This window comes from Henckelia pumila, chromosome 3 (genome assembly GCF_033568475.1).
Source record: "Henckelia pumila isolate YLH828 chromosome 3, ASM3356847v2, whole genome shotgun sequence".
NCBI classification, from domain to species: Eukaryota; Viridiplantae; Streptophyta; class Magnoliopsida; order Lamiales; family Gesneriaceae; genus Henckelia; species Henckelia pumila.
In genome coordinates, this window is record NC_133122.1 from 178,853,288 (window position 1) to 178,868,340 (window position 15,053).

The following is a 15,053-nucleotide window of genomic DNA, read 5'->3' on the forward strand; positions in this document are numbered from 1 at the left end:
ATAATCAAAATATATCAAACGCCGCATTTTATAAAATTTATTCTCTCAATTGTATTTTTCATCACAAATTTTGGGTCCGATTTATATATTTTTATTTGAGATTAGTTCAAAAAAAATAAATATATTATCACTTACATCATCACACACTAATATTCAATATTCAACTCTAATGATTGTCAACATTCAAATGTTAATATATTTTCAACAACAACAACAACAACAACAACAACAACAACAACAACAACAATAATAATAATAATAACAATAATAATTCTTTCAAAATAATAATAATAATAATAATAATAATAATAATAATAATAATTTTATAAAATGCACAAAAAGGTAGACGGTGCTTGACGGGTTAGTCTATACTACACCGGGAGTGTTTCTCCCCCTATTTCAATACCATTAGATCACGTGGGACCCATATATTTTTATGAAAATTGACATATGTCTTGATGATCCAATGGTTGATATTTGACCACATCATAGGAAGAGAAGTACTCCAGATATAGCATAGAATAATCCGTGTTTGACTATGATATAAATCTTGTCGGAGGAATGGATATTTCATCATGGGGACCAAAAAAGTTTATTCAGCCGAAAATACATTTCTTTATTTTATTTATCGTATCTAAATAAAATTCATGGTTTTGGAAGGCAAAATTGGAGTGTTTTCAAGACCAACAAAAATGTCGATGATGTGTTGGTTGGGTTAGTCTATGCTATACCGTGAGTGTTTCTCTCCTTATTTCAAAATCATTAGATCACGTGGGACTCCTAAATTTTTATAAAAATTAACATATATGTTAATAATCCAATGATTGATATTTGACCACATCATGAAAAAAAAAATTCATAGAATAATCCGTGTTGGTCGGTATATGTTTCGGAAAAACATGTTTCGGACAAACATACGTTTTTCTTGTTTCTTGCCAAACTTTTATTCTTGTTATTTTCTTTAACGACTTTATTCATCTTTTTATTCACGATGAAATTCATCGTAGAATCGATCTAAATCAATATTTTAAATTAATTATAAACATATACATTTTGTCATCTCTAAATAATTATTATTATTTCATTTTAACATCTATTTTATTTTTTTTCAGTAAAAATTAAGAACAGGTACATATCCGTGTGCTAATTTGTAAGAATTCCAATGTTTGATGCTGCCCCCAAAGTCAAGTCTATATATATTATATATATACCAATCCCAATCGTGGAAGCGAACACGTCACCATCACGATAACCCACACACACAATCTCACACAGTGGGCGTGTCCATGATTGGTGATATACATACAAATATATACTCCATCCTTTGCCTGTATTTGTATTTATTTTCCCTTATCTGATTATTAATGCCCGCTCTGATCGATAAGCGTGCTCTCGTTTTCTTCAATTTTTGATTCCGTTTAATGAAGTTTGGCGGTGGTTTTTGTTATTCCGAATGTTGCATCCTGCAATTTTCATGGAATTCTGCTGATGAGTTTCGATTCTCGCGCGTCTCCTCGGGTATTCGTTCATGCATTTGATGTGATTTTTGTTTTTTTTTTATTCTTTGGTTGGAATATCTTTACTTAATGTTGATTTTGTTCGGAATGTAATTCACTTGATGGAACAGTGGCTGCAGGAAATTTGAGAGAGAAGCTGGGATTCAGGTGTCGTTTTGATGGAGAAGGACGGTAACGGCCGCTGCATCTTTCCCTTGACGAATCTACAAATTGGGTAGGATTCTCGTTTATTTTGTGCTTTCTTTGGTGTTGGAAGCTTCAATTGTCAACGTCTTTGCTTCTTCGTTGACGGTGAAACATGCAAAATTATCTGTATTGTCGGTGCGAACACCGGTCCTTGTTTATGAGATTGTGTTTCCGTGATGCTTAAGTTGAGGTAGGTGGAACGATTTGATGCTTAACTTTGTTTGTTGTTTGGTGATACTTGTTGAAAGAGTCATTTGCAGAGGTCCTGAGGATTCTACATGCTTGCAGATAGGATTTAGCATTCTCTCTTCCCCTCTCAGCAAAGAAAGAGAATTAAATATCGAGATTGAAGTCGGTTTTAGAAATTACATTTTACTACAATCAATTGCTCTGATTTTAACTGATCCTCAAATATTAAATCATGAAGTTTTATGGATTATAGATTTTGCTTACTGTCAGCAAAACATGCAAAACAGACAAGCGAAGGAGCCTGTTCGGTTTCATCCTTTTAAAGTCATATCTATCGCAACAAATGATTTCGAAATGGGAAAATTTTAAAACTCACCTGGAGTTTTTCCTTTTCCGATATGACTTACTTTGAGATAGTTTTTAAATGAAACCGTCTGCATTGTTAACAAGTAAATGAGTGAAATCACGAGAAGAGATAAGAAGGCAATTTTTTCTATGCTACTCAATCTAAGATCTTTGTCAGTGTTCGGAGCAATTGCTTGGATGAAACCTTTAATATCTATCTGTTTAAGAGCAACAAAAATTTTGGGAAATTGGGTCACTTTACAGGGGCCACATGGGTCAGGGGTTCATATGCTATAAGACAGTTTCTGGAATCATGTTATCGGGGGTAAGATTTTCCATTTCTTGAAGACAATCTGCCCTCGATGCTAAAGTTGATACTGAACTTGAATTAGGAAAAATAAAGTATCAGGAGGTTATGGAAGTCTGAAAAGTGCCAGGAGGTTATGCCGTTATGGACGTCTGATAACTGTCATCTGGTTTTTTCCCTGGGACAGATTGGCATCTTAGATCCAATTCCAAGTTCAAGGGATAACGTGTGCACTCTCTGAATTTCATGCTGAGTATATTTTCTCTGCTTTCCATGCATGTGCTCAGTTCTGTATAATTCAGCATGCTGGAATATTGTTTTGTTTATTAAATTGTTTAATTATATATGGCCATATAAATCCTCTTTAGTTTTCTTCTGAATTATTCTCACGTCTTCAAGCAACCTAGAGATAATTATTCTTATGTTGGATTTTAAGTTTGATTGCCAACTACAACTTTTTCTCAGGGATTTGCAGTCCTACCTTTCACATCTCAGCTTATTTCTGGCCCCTGAAAGCAGAAAACTGTATATTTTGGTGGACAACCGACCTTGGTTGAAAGACCTTGCTTCGAAGCCAACACATTTGTGGCAGTTAATGGTCACCAAGGTTTCTGAAACATTTCTGTTTTGAGAAAAAAAAATATCATTATACTTATTTTATATACAGGTTTTGAGAAGTAGTTTGTTTGGATATTGTTCAGTCGAGATTGTCACCCTTTGCAAACACTAGAGGGAGGAAGGAGAGAAAAATGACCGGGGAACTTTTAGAGTCACCTACTTCAGTGTCGAACACAGGAAAGTCGCGGAACTTCAAAAAATGGTTCTCATTGGTTAATACCGTGACACAATCGCAGAAGAGAGCTATGTTACCTGTAAAGAACCTGAGGAACTCTTTGATAGCGAACAGCAAGTTGCATAGAACCTTGTATGGCTTTATTGTATTTGAGATTTCATGGAGTGATGTACGTGGTATAAATTATTTGAATGAGCTACAGGTACTGGTGATTGCAGTTATTCACATGTGTAGTGTTTGCCTTGCAGTATAGATTTTGACTTTGAATATTCCGGCATGTTTTGTTCAGACCGACACATCACTTGCTATAGAGGCTAAAGTGATGAGAAGATGGGAATTTGACAGTGTAACACAAGCTGCGAGGTGCATATCTTTGTGGTTCCAGGGAACAATGAGTGAACAGATTCTGTTGAATGATTATCTGGATGCTGCATCAGGTGAGCTTTTCTTATTGCGGAATTTTCATTTTCCTTGTTCACTTTTATTCTTAATGCAGAAAACTTCATGTGAGCTACCTGCGCAATATCACAGTAAGCAGGCAAAGATCTTGCGTTGGCTTCTGTATGATTATAGATTGTATATTGTGATTTCCTGTTCAGTTATGGCTTTGTAATTCACATATCTTTTTTTCTGGATTGCACAGTATCTTTTTAGGTTTTACTGAATTCAGGATTGTTGCAGGGGAGGTTTTCCATGATGCTCGAGAAAGTTTTCCAAGGAATACCAAGTCTGATATTGATGACAGTATCGGTGATATTAGGTGTGCTGGGGATGAATCTCCCTGCAGTTCAAGTAACAGTTTCAGTGTTTATCCAGAAACAACAGACAATAGCACGAACATATTTCATACACCCCCTCCTCCTGATGGCCCTTACAAACGAAGGAAAGTAATGAAGTCCATACTTTTCGACACTGGGTACAATATATATTCTGAAGAAGCAGACGCTGAAACTGGGGAGATATTTTCCCAGACATCTGATGAAAGTGATCATGAAGAGATTAATGGGTCTACCATTTACAGGGATGTGTTGATTTTGCTTCGGTTCAATGATCATGATCTCCCTTTCAAGCTTAAGGAGATAATTATGTTGGATTTACGGTTACTTACTCTACTTGAATCAGGGCTTCCATCTTGGGTACTCTTTCTTCAGTCGTACCCAGTATTTTGCCATCTTTATCGCCCGTGGATGTGCCCTTTGGCCAGAGCTTTTTATGTGCTGATTTCAGTTGTGACCGTCCTAATTGGATTCTATGATTTGTACAAAAATGTGCCTCTGCTAAAATCAACAGCATCTCATTTGTTTGGACCCCTTTTTGATTGGATTGAAACATGGGAAATGATTTCAAGAATTAAGTATTTGGGAACAATGTTATTTTTTCATAATTTTCAAAAGGCCGTTAAGTGGTTTCTCATGGTTATGCGAGCTATACGGTCATTTCTTTCTGTTTTTACAGAACCAATGACTGGACCTTTTCTTGAGTTCTTGGATGTATTCCTTCCTCTCTGGAGTATGTTTGTAGAACTGGCGGAGAGTACCTTCGCCGTAACTTGGATGGTTGTTGAGTCTTCTTTCACAATGATAGGCGATGTTATAGAGATTCTACTGTTGCCAGTATGGTATCTCATGGTGGCTCTATGGACTGTTGGTAAGTGAACTGATCAGCTTGACTTTTGAACAAACACGTCGTATATACTCCTTGTGGATGCAGTTTTCGATTACCTGAAATCTTACTTTTTTATCGTATTCATTGCAGCAACATCTATTCTATACCCTATCTTCTGGATTTTGGGGGAAATTCTTTATGCTCCATTTCGGCTGGTTCTTGGATTCTGTAGCCTTTTAATGATGTTATGTACATGTATGTACGAAATGGTTGGTGATATATGGCTGTTTGTGAGCAGCATCTTTCAGTTTAGCAGAGGTGTTGAGTCAACAGTTAGCTCGTATGAGGTTTCAATGTTCCGTTCTCTCTGGAATGACCTTTTCTCCCAGGTTATTCATTGTAAATTTCACCAGCTAATTACGGTCACCTGTATGTTTGCTTACTCTTATTTTTTCAATACAGATTTTTCGTGCTCTGCGAAGTGTCCTTAACGGTTTAGTGGCCTTCTTCACTGCATGCAACAGACATCGCCTAAGGTATGATTTCAGTGATGGATTATCAGCAATTTTCAGTTATAGACATGTTTGTTGCGCAGTTTGTAGACAGTACCTTAATGGCTTTCTGAAAATTATGAATGTCATGGAAGGTGGATACACTTACAGGTTTTTAGATCCCATAATAGTCCATTCAAGGACAGCAACAACTGTTGATAATGATGATGGTCACATATACTAAGTCGTCGTCCTAACTTTTGTGCCAAGGGGTGATGCGATGAATGCCTAATGTGGAGAGTGGTTCGTTCTCATGGCTCATCTTGGTGAAAGAAAAAGCTAAAACACCGTTGAGATTATAGGGGATGTGGGGGAGAAGGTTAAAATAAAGAAAGTATTCCACGAAAGAGCCTACAAGTATCATGTACTAGGCATTCTAGCCATACGTGGGTGGGGTGTAGATCACCTTGAAAGGTTGACTTAGCTTTCCGCTTTAGACACCTAAATGATGCAGTCGAATAGATCTGTCTTATACTTCTGTTTTTTAGTGCAATGTTGTTCAACTTAAGGAAGAAGTTATCATGATAAAGGTCATATATCATCTTAAAGTCACGTGGAGAAAGTTTGTTCGTGATACGACGTATCAATCTGTGGTACTATAATGAGTAATAACTTCTTTTTTGTTGGTGTTTCATTATTTTTATAGCTATGTTGAGTCGAAATAGCTCAAGATTTTAGGATACCTTACAGCTTATTTGTTATTTCTCTTTATGCGGATACATTGTGTACCTTTTCCATTCCTGGATTTATTTCTTCTCTTTGATAACCTCATTCTAAACTTTTCTCAAATGGATTTTATAACAGCATCTATAATCATAGCATGGAGTTCATCCAAAAATTGTCACGCGCTTCCAAAAGAGCACGGTTTGAAGGAAAAGGTTCCAACCAATGGACTTCCGAAGCTCAAACGAGTGTAAGTCGTTTTGTGAAATGCCATCATTTTAAAATTTAAAAAAAAAAGAAAAAATCATTGGAGGGGTTTGCGAGAAAGCACACCCCCCACCAAAAACTTTTATGTCGGCTTGCAAGCACCACCCTACTGGATTTTTATCCGATGGACGATGCTCCTCCAAATATTTTTTTGTCACACCTATCCACATTTGAATGACCTATTAGACTTTTTTCTATCCGACAAGTTAATTTTCACCTGTGCTTCTCTTTTTTACAGCCTAGAGGTTGGATAGCTACTCAGCACAAAATGAAGGCCAAATAGTTTAATTTGACTAACACAAAGGTTTTAAAGGTATAGACAGACATTTACACCGGCTAATAATATCATCTGTATATATGAGAGGCTGCTCCCCAGAGATCTGCAGTCGGTTGGCGATGAATGTGTTGTAGATTACAGAAATGCAATAACTTTTTCATTTCATCAGGTAACTTCTCAATCCTTGGCCGCGGCGGCAACCGGGTATAGAAATTTCATAATACCTTTAGGCTTTCTCTCTTCATCCCTCTCGTATTGTGTTCATTGTCACGTGTATATATATATTTGCGATATTACTGTTGGAGACATTTCTATATAGGACTCTTGTACTTGTATAGATGGATGCTATTAATTATTCTGAGTAAATGTATATGTCTTGGGGTGTGTTATTTGATTATTACTGTTGGAGACATTTCTATTTAGTAGCCTACTTTCTTATCTATTATCTATTATCTATTACTCTTATAAATATATGAGTTTCAATTGTGAATTTTTTAATTTGCCCTTATTTATCTTACATATTATTAATTAACTATTTTTGTCATTTCCAATGATTTATTAATTGAAATTTATCTTCATTTTGTGTCCATTGATTTATTATTCAAAGTATATTAATTGTTAAATTTAATTCATTTCTTAAACTAAAGAATTATTATATTAATTGAAATATGTCTTAATTTATTTATGTGTCTATATCTATATCTATATATCTATAAAAGTGACACTTTAGTTTTTATCATTTTTCATTTAATAATTAATATTTTTTTTTAATATTTATGAAAATTTTAGGGACTACAAATGTAATCAACAATATCAATATTTTCTTGTCCAATTTATTACTCTTATAAATATATGAGTTCCAATTGTGAATTTTTTAATTTGCCCTTATTTATCTTACATACTATTAATTAACTATTTTTGTCATTTCCAATGATTTATTAATTGAAATTTATCTTCATTTTGTGTCCATTGATTTATTATTCAAAGTAGATTAATTGTTAAATTTAATTCATTTCTTAAACTAAAGAATTATTATATTAATTGAAATATGTCTTAATTTATTTATGTGTCTATATCTATATATATATATATATATATATAAAAGTGACATTTTAGTTATTATCATTTTCATTTAATAATTAATATTTTTTTTAATATTTATGAAAATTTTAGGGACTACAAATGTAATCAACAATATCAATATTTTCTTGTCCAAGATAAAAAAATATACACATTTTTTTTCCACTTGTTTAGGCTTGTGTGTATTTTCACATATATATTAAGAAAGTGTTTGAAAAAATAAATTTTATAAAGGAATTTCTAATTTTACTCTTATTGAACTAACAATAGTCGAAAATTAAATGTTAGTGCACCAAAACCAAATTTGACAACTCAATGGACTAAAACTCAAATTTAGATAAGTTATCTATTACTCTTATAAATATATGAGTTCCAATTGTGAATTTTCTAATTTGCCCTTATTTATCTTACATACTATTAATTAACTATTTTTGTCATTTCCAATGATTTATTAATTGAAATTTATCTTCATTTTGTGTCCATTGATTTATTATTCAAAATAGATTAATTGTTAAATTTAATTCATTTCTTAAACTAAAGAATTATTATATTAATTGAAATATGTCTTAATTTATTTATGTGTCTATATCTATATATATATATATATATGTATATATATATATAAAAGTGACACTTTAGTTATTATCATTTTTTATTTAATAATTAATATTTTTTTTAATATTTATGAAAATTTTAGGGACTACAAATGTAATCAACAATATCAATATTTTCTTGTCCAAGGTAAAAAAATATACACATTTCTTTCTACTTGTTTAGGCTTGTGTGTATTTTCACATATATATTAAGAAAGTGTTTGAAAAAATAAATTTTATAAAGGAATTTCTAATTTTACCCTTATTGAACTAACAATAGTCGAAAATTAAATGTTAGTGCACCAAAACCAAATTTGACAACTCAATGGACTAAAACTCAAATTTAGATAAGTTAATGAATAAAAAAATCACTTATCTGAAAAAAATTAATGTAGAGTTAAGCTACAACAATTGTCTTATGATTAACATGGTTTACCAGAGAAAAAATAATACGTGATTTTTATTTACTTTATCAATAGAAGATCAACTTTCATATCTAAATAAAAGCTTTTAAATAAAGAAAAAATAGTTTTTTTTGTTCACTAACTTATTTAATATTATGATTTGGTCCACTAAGTTTACAAAGTTTATTTTTTATACGCTAATTATTTTAGGTCTAATTGGGTCAGAGGCCCATTGGAAAATACTGACTTATAATTAAAAAAAATATTGACATGACGTAAAAATTATGAAGTGAGATCGAACATTGTTGAATTGTCAAATATCAGGTCAGAAATTGGACAAACAATAATTGAAAGTAAATGCGAGTGCACCATAACCAAATTTGACAACTCAATGGACTAAAACTCAAATTTGGACGAGTTAATGAATCAAAAAATCATTCTCTGAAAGAAATTACTGTTTTTTTCTTAAAAATTAATATAAGTAAAATTATCATTTAACATAAATTTTTTAAGCTGAGATGCAATAATAGTCTCTAAGAGCAATCGAAACATGATGCTTGAGATTTTGTAATATTTAAGATATTTGAGTCTTATTGTTACCATCAATTATAAATTTTGGTAAAGCGATACGTATTCGGTCATACAATTAATATCAGATTCGAGACCATAGTTTCGATTCACATTGATTGAAAATACAATTGTTGATAAGGTGATTGTTTGAGTGCAATAATTGTCCTCTTGGGTTGAACAACTGAAATATGTATTTGTTTGAACTACGATACGATCTAAAAGATTTGTGTTACACGATTACCACCAACTATAGCTTTTAGTAAAACACAAATATCTTGATCCTACAATTTGTAACAATATAAATATTTTACGTTTTTCAATAAATATATAACATATGTTATTGCTTTAAAGTTGTTAGCTTAAAAAAATAAAACTTAATGAATAAAAATATAATATCACTAAAAAAAAGTCTATCAGAAACAAAAATTTAACAAAAAAGAAAGTTAAATAAGTCATATGATCACTTCAGTAGCTAATTAGATATTGAATCATAGTTACTGAAGTTTGAACTGGTACCCGTAAAAAATATAATACTTGATTTTAATAAAACTAAAAATTCAAAATTTGATAACTCCGATCTCAATCAAATAAAATTGTTATTACGTGCAACGCACGTACATTTTTCTAGTATTTAACAAATATTTAGCATTAAATAAAAAGAATATATGATGATACTAAAATTAGTTAGCACTTGCTAATATGGTATGGATATGGATATATTGAATCACATTTTCATCTTTTTCTCGTCTCTCGTCTCATGTCAAAAGGAAAAATAAATAAATTTATAATTGTTTTACTCTATTCTGAAAAATATAATAAAGAGACTTTATTTGTTTATTTTAAAGATGCTGGATGTTCAATCAACATAATATGATGCTCGAAAGATATCCAAAAATAAAAAAAAAAAAAAAAAAAAAAAAGTAGAATGTGGTAGAATATAAGGTTCATTTTAGTTCGAGTGATAAGATTGATAATATATAGCTAAGTAATGTAATGTAATGTAATGTAATAAAAAAATAAATAAGAAATGATAGTTAATATATTATTTGATTTGATTGATAAATTATAGTTTATTGATTTGATTGATTAAATTTTACATAAAAATAATAAATAAATAATGAATAATATTATTTATAAGGGGTAATATAGTAATTTGAATTCAATAATTTGATTGATATAAGATAAATAATTAATGATTTGATTGATGTAAAATAAATAATTAAGATATGGATAAATAATATGTCAAGAAGAACGCGAGATGTCCTTAAAGGGGTGTCCAAGTTGGTGGAGTAGGTGAACTCTTGGCCTGAGGTCAAGAGTTCGATTTTCCCTACCAACACTTTCTTGGACTAGCCTGTCACACAGATCTTGCCTAGTGTGGTTTACCTAACTAACGTAGTTTGCAGGCTATTGCATTAGTCCGAGGGTTTACCCAGTGCGCACCGAAGGTAGCGGTTGCGGGTTCTCACTTCACAAAAAAAAAATGCGAGATTGGATAAGATAAGTTATACCGAGATTAATAATATTTGTATCAAACACAGTCTTAGTATATAACCGAATGTTTTTAACAAGGTTCTAAAATTCGCTAGGCGCTAGTCGGGCGCCCGACCAGCGCCTAGCGCCTAGGCGGGGACTAGGTGCCGCTAGGCGGATTCCGCGGTATAACAAAAAAAATCACATTATATAACTCCAACACAAAAAAAACATCAAATTCAAAAATGATTTCAAGTATATAGCTTCTTTTCTTTGTTCATAAATCAGAAGTACATCAAATGAAGATGAAGTTTGGTCTGGGCAGAAACCTTTTCTATTTTCTCTGACTCTGGCCGCTTCGTTAGATGAAGATGGTTAGGGCAAGCCAACAAGTGATTTTGGCTTGTTGGACTTTAGTTTGAGGCCTCATTGGCTTTCATTTTTTATTGGGCTTTTAATTAAAATCCCAAAAAAAAAAACTTAAAAGCCAAAAAAAAAACCTAAAAGCCCAAAAAAAAACCTAAACGTGCATCTTCCCTTCCCCAATGCCTAGCCGCCTAGGACGCACAACCCGATTAGGCGCCGCCTACTGCCGCCGACGCCTAGGGCAGCCAATTATCACTTTTTCGGTGCGACCAGGGGCTGCCTAGCGCTTAGGCGGCCGCCTAGGCCGCATTTTCGAACACTGGTTTTTAAAGGAAAATGTTTTTTTCCCCATTGACTTATTATTATTTTTATTTTGGTATATAAAATTTTAGTTTGCGGTTATTTTGGTCTAATCAATTATGGAAAATGTTGACGTGCTAAATTGTCACGTTAGCAATTGGACAAAAAAAATAGTCAAAAATCAAAAGTTAGCATATCAAAATCATTTTACCCATTTCATCAGGATACACAATTTTGAGAGAGTTGAAAAGACACTGTCTCGTTTTAAGGTTCTACACATCTATAAATTTTGAAAAGATAATGGACTAAAATCAAAAGATAGCTAAGTTAATGAAAAAAAGATCATTTTTCAATCTTTTAAGTGTCGTACTAGGGTACTAAGAATGGAATCAACATCGGACGTCGTACTTGTATACAATAAGACATTCATGATTAGGGATGACCATAGACCCAGCCCCGCATTGAACCCGACCCAGCGGGACGGGTTTAGACCCAGCCAAGCGGGTCCACATGCGGGTTTGGGGCGGGTCCCGGGTTTGGCCGAACCCGCCCCGCCAAAAATATATATATTAAATATACTTTAATATAAATATAAAATATATATGTATATATATTAATAATATATAATTATATTATTTATATTACATAATCAATATTTTATCCCTAATTTGAGTTTATAATATTTTTGAATTTAAATAATTTTTATATATTATGATATTTTTAATATGAAAATATATTATTATGATTTTTCTTTTGTTATTAATTATTAATTAAATAAAAAAATGATATATTTTAACTTGTAGGAATATTTTTTTATCCTAAATATTATTAATATAAATTTAAAAAATAAATTTAATGATGATTTGTTAATTTTTTAATTTATTTAATTTTTTATTTAATAAAATTTAAATATATTTAATTTGGCGGATCCACGGGACGGGGCGGAGCGGGTCCACGGATTGGCGGGGCGGGTCTTGGGTTTGCCCAAACCCGATCCGAACCCGCCCCGTTGCCATTCCTAAATGAAAATTAACCTTAGAGTTCAGTTTTGTAATAACAAATGTGATAAATAATCCATAAATACACTAGGAATAGTATATTACATCAATAAAAAAATAACCAATATTTAAAATAATTATATAAATATTAATCTAGTTGTTTTAGGGTGAAAATATTTTATCGATCTATACAATCTAGTTATTGAGTAATTTATTTATCAATATACAACGTTTAACATAACTAGCTCATTTAGTCTATCACGTGACGTTGCTGATTGAAGATATTATTTATTTAACTTTAACTTTAACTTTGAGAAGTTTTTTTTTCTATCGATACAACTGTTACTACACTACAACAAATTCGTAGTACTATAAGCATAAAAGCAATATAAGAGAGTGTTTGAAAAAAAAATTATATTTTTGTAAAATTGATTAAATTTATAAATCATAAAAAATGAAGAAAAATTAGAATAATATGCGCTTCGAAAGATATCTAAACTTTGAAAAAAAGTAAATAAAAAAAGTAAAATGTGGTAGAATATAAGTATATAACCGAATGTTTAATTTCAAAGGAAAATGTTTTTTTTCATTGACTTGTTATTTTATTTATTTTGATATATTAAATTATAGTTTTCGGTTATTTTGGTTTAATTAGTGATGTGACGATGGAAAATGTGAGGCGTCAAATTACCACGCTAGCAATTGAACAAAAATTAGTCAAAAATTAAATGTTAATATACCAAAATCATTCCACCCATTTCGTCAAGATACACAAAACACATTCTATCGTAAGTCGTTCCAATCAAGAAAAAAAGTCAACTCTATTTTGAAAGAGTTGAAAATGCACGATCTTGTTGAAAGGTTCTACACATGCAAATTTTGTAAAATTAATGTACCTAAACAAAAAATATATTAGTTAATGGAAAAAAGATCATTTTTCCATATCTTAAATGTTGTATCCGAGCAGTAAGCACGAACTCAATATCGAGCATCATTCCTGTGTACGATAAGACTTCATGATAATTAATCTTAAAGTTCAATTTGTAAATAAAAAATATGATAAATAATGCATAAATACACTAGAAATAATATATAACATTAATAACAAATAAGAAAATATTTAAATAATTATATAAATAAATCTAATTGTTTTAGAGGCGAAAATATTTTATCAATCTATACAATCTAGTTATCAAGCAATGTCTTTATGAATATACAATGTTTAACATAGTTAGCTCATTTAGTCTATCATGTGACATTGTTGATTGAAGATATTATTGATTTAATTAACTTTAACTTTGAGAATTTATTTTTTTTTTTTTCTGCCGATACAACTGTTACTGTATAGTTAACAAATTCTTATAAGCATAAAAGCAATATAAGAGAGTGTTTGAAAAAAAATTTATATTTTTGTAGAAGTGATTAACTTTATAAATAATCAAAAAGTGAAGAAAAATCAGAAATGTGTGGTGTTTGAAAACAAAAGTGAAAAGCTTAAAATCAAAATTGTGTGGTGTTTGATAAATAAGTGATTATTGACTAACATTAATTTTTTTTTTACTGGAATCACTTTTGCAGAATCAAAATCATCATATAACTAGATTTTAGATTTCAATTAAATTAAACAGAAGTTAACACATAATTTGAGTTTAAAAAACACAAAAGAATGATTTCTTAAAGCCAAAATATAATAAACAATTTTTAAATGATTCCAAACATTCTTTAAGCGGTAATAAATCATTAATTTTTGCCAAACATTGTAGATAAATTGCGTGTTTTTTTTCGTTTGTTAAATAACATCTCATGATAATTACTCTGAACAAGATTTATCACATTAATTTGTGGGGCGAGATTAGCCCACGTTACTTCAACTTTGAGATGTTTTGTTTTGTTTTGTTTTTATTTTCCGATGCAATTGTTACTGTTAGTCAACAAATTCTTATTCTTAAAGCATAAAAGCAATATAAGAGAGTGTTTGAAAAAAAATATGTTTTTGTAAAAATGATTAAATTTATAGATCATAAAACAGTCAAAAAAATCAAAAGTGTGGTTTTTGAGAACACAAGTGAAAAGGTTAAAATCAAAGTTGTGTAGTATTTGATAAATAAATAATTAACATTAAATTTTTTTTTATTGAAATCACTTTTGAACAGTCAAAATCACTATATAACTAGCTTTTAGATTTCAATTAAATTAAGCAGAAGCTAATACATAATTTGGATTTAAAAAACACAGAATAATAATTTTTTAAAGCCAAAATATAATAATCAATTTTTAAGTGATTCTAAACATTCCTTATAAGATTCCAAACTTTGATATTTCAATTTTTTTTTTCATCTGTTAAATAACATCTCATGATAATTAACTCTGCACACATGACACAAGTACACAACTCATCACCATAAATGTCTGAACTTCAGTCATAAGACTCATAACCAAAAAATTATTGAGCTCCATACAAAATCTTATAAAGCTAGTTAAAAACTCATTCATGACCTTCTTCCAATTTAATAAAAACTCATAATTCCCTTTATATTATTAAAATTTAAATTTTCCAATTTTATTTTTT

General features: G+C 30.7%; 1 protein-coding gene across 2 annotated transcripts; it reads left to right on the forward strand.

The window, feature by feature from the left end:
• Positions 1-1,264: 1,264 nt before the first annotated feature.
• Positions 1,265-7,106, forward strand: LOC140887444 (uncharacterized). Of its 2 annotated transcripts, none has more exons than XM_073294691.1 (10): positions 1,265-1,518; positions 1,628-1,731; positions 3,010-3,151; positions 3,246-3,539; positions 3,627-3,774; positions 4,019-4,984; positions 5,093-5,331; positions 5,405-5,478; positions 6,298-6,406; positions 6,662-7,106. In XM_073294691.1, the coding sequence occupies exons 2-10, from the start codon at positions 1,676-1,678 to the stop codon at positions 6,704-6,706; spliced, it is 2,073 nt and encodes a 690-aa protein (XP_073150792.1). In that variant the 5' UTR covers positions 1,265-1,518; positions 1,628-1,675; the 3' UTR covers positions 6,707-7,106. The 2 variants fall into 2 exon arrangements, with proteins under 2 accessions (XP_073150792.1, XP_073150793.1); XM_073294692.1 differs by having other exon boundaries at positions 1,637-1,731.
• Positions 7,107-15,053: the final 7,947 nt, after the last annotated feature.

Excerpts from the sequence above, each read along its gene's own strand:
- LOC140887444 (XM_073294691.1), top strand. The coding sequence starts at position 1,676 with ATGGAGAAGGACGGTAACGGCCGCTGCATCTTTCCCTTGACGAATCTA. Across the intron at positions 1,732-3,009 it reads TTGACGAATCTACAAATTGG|GGATTTGCAGTCCTACCTTT; the intron begins GTAGGATTCTCG and ends ACTTTTTCTCAG. Across the intron at positions 6,407-6,661 it reads CTTCCGAAGCTCAAACGAGT|CCTAGAGGTTGGATAGCTAC; the intron begins GTAAGTCGTTTT and ends TCTTTTTTACAG.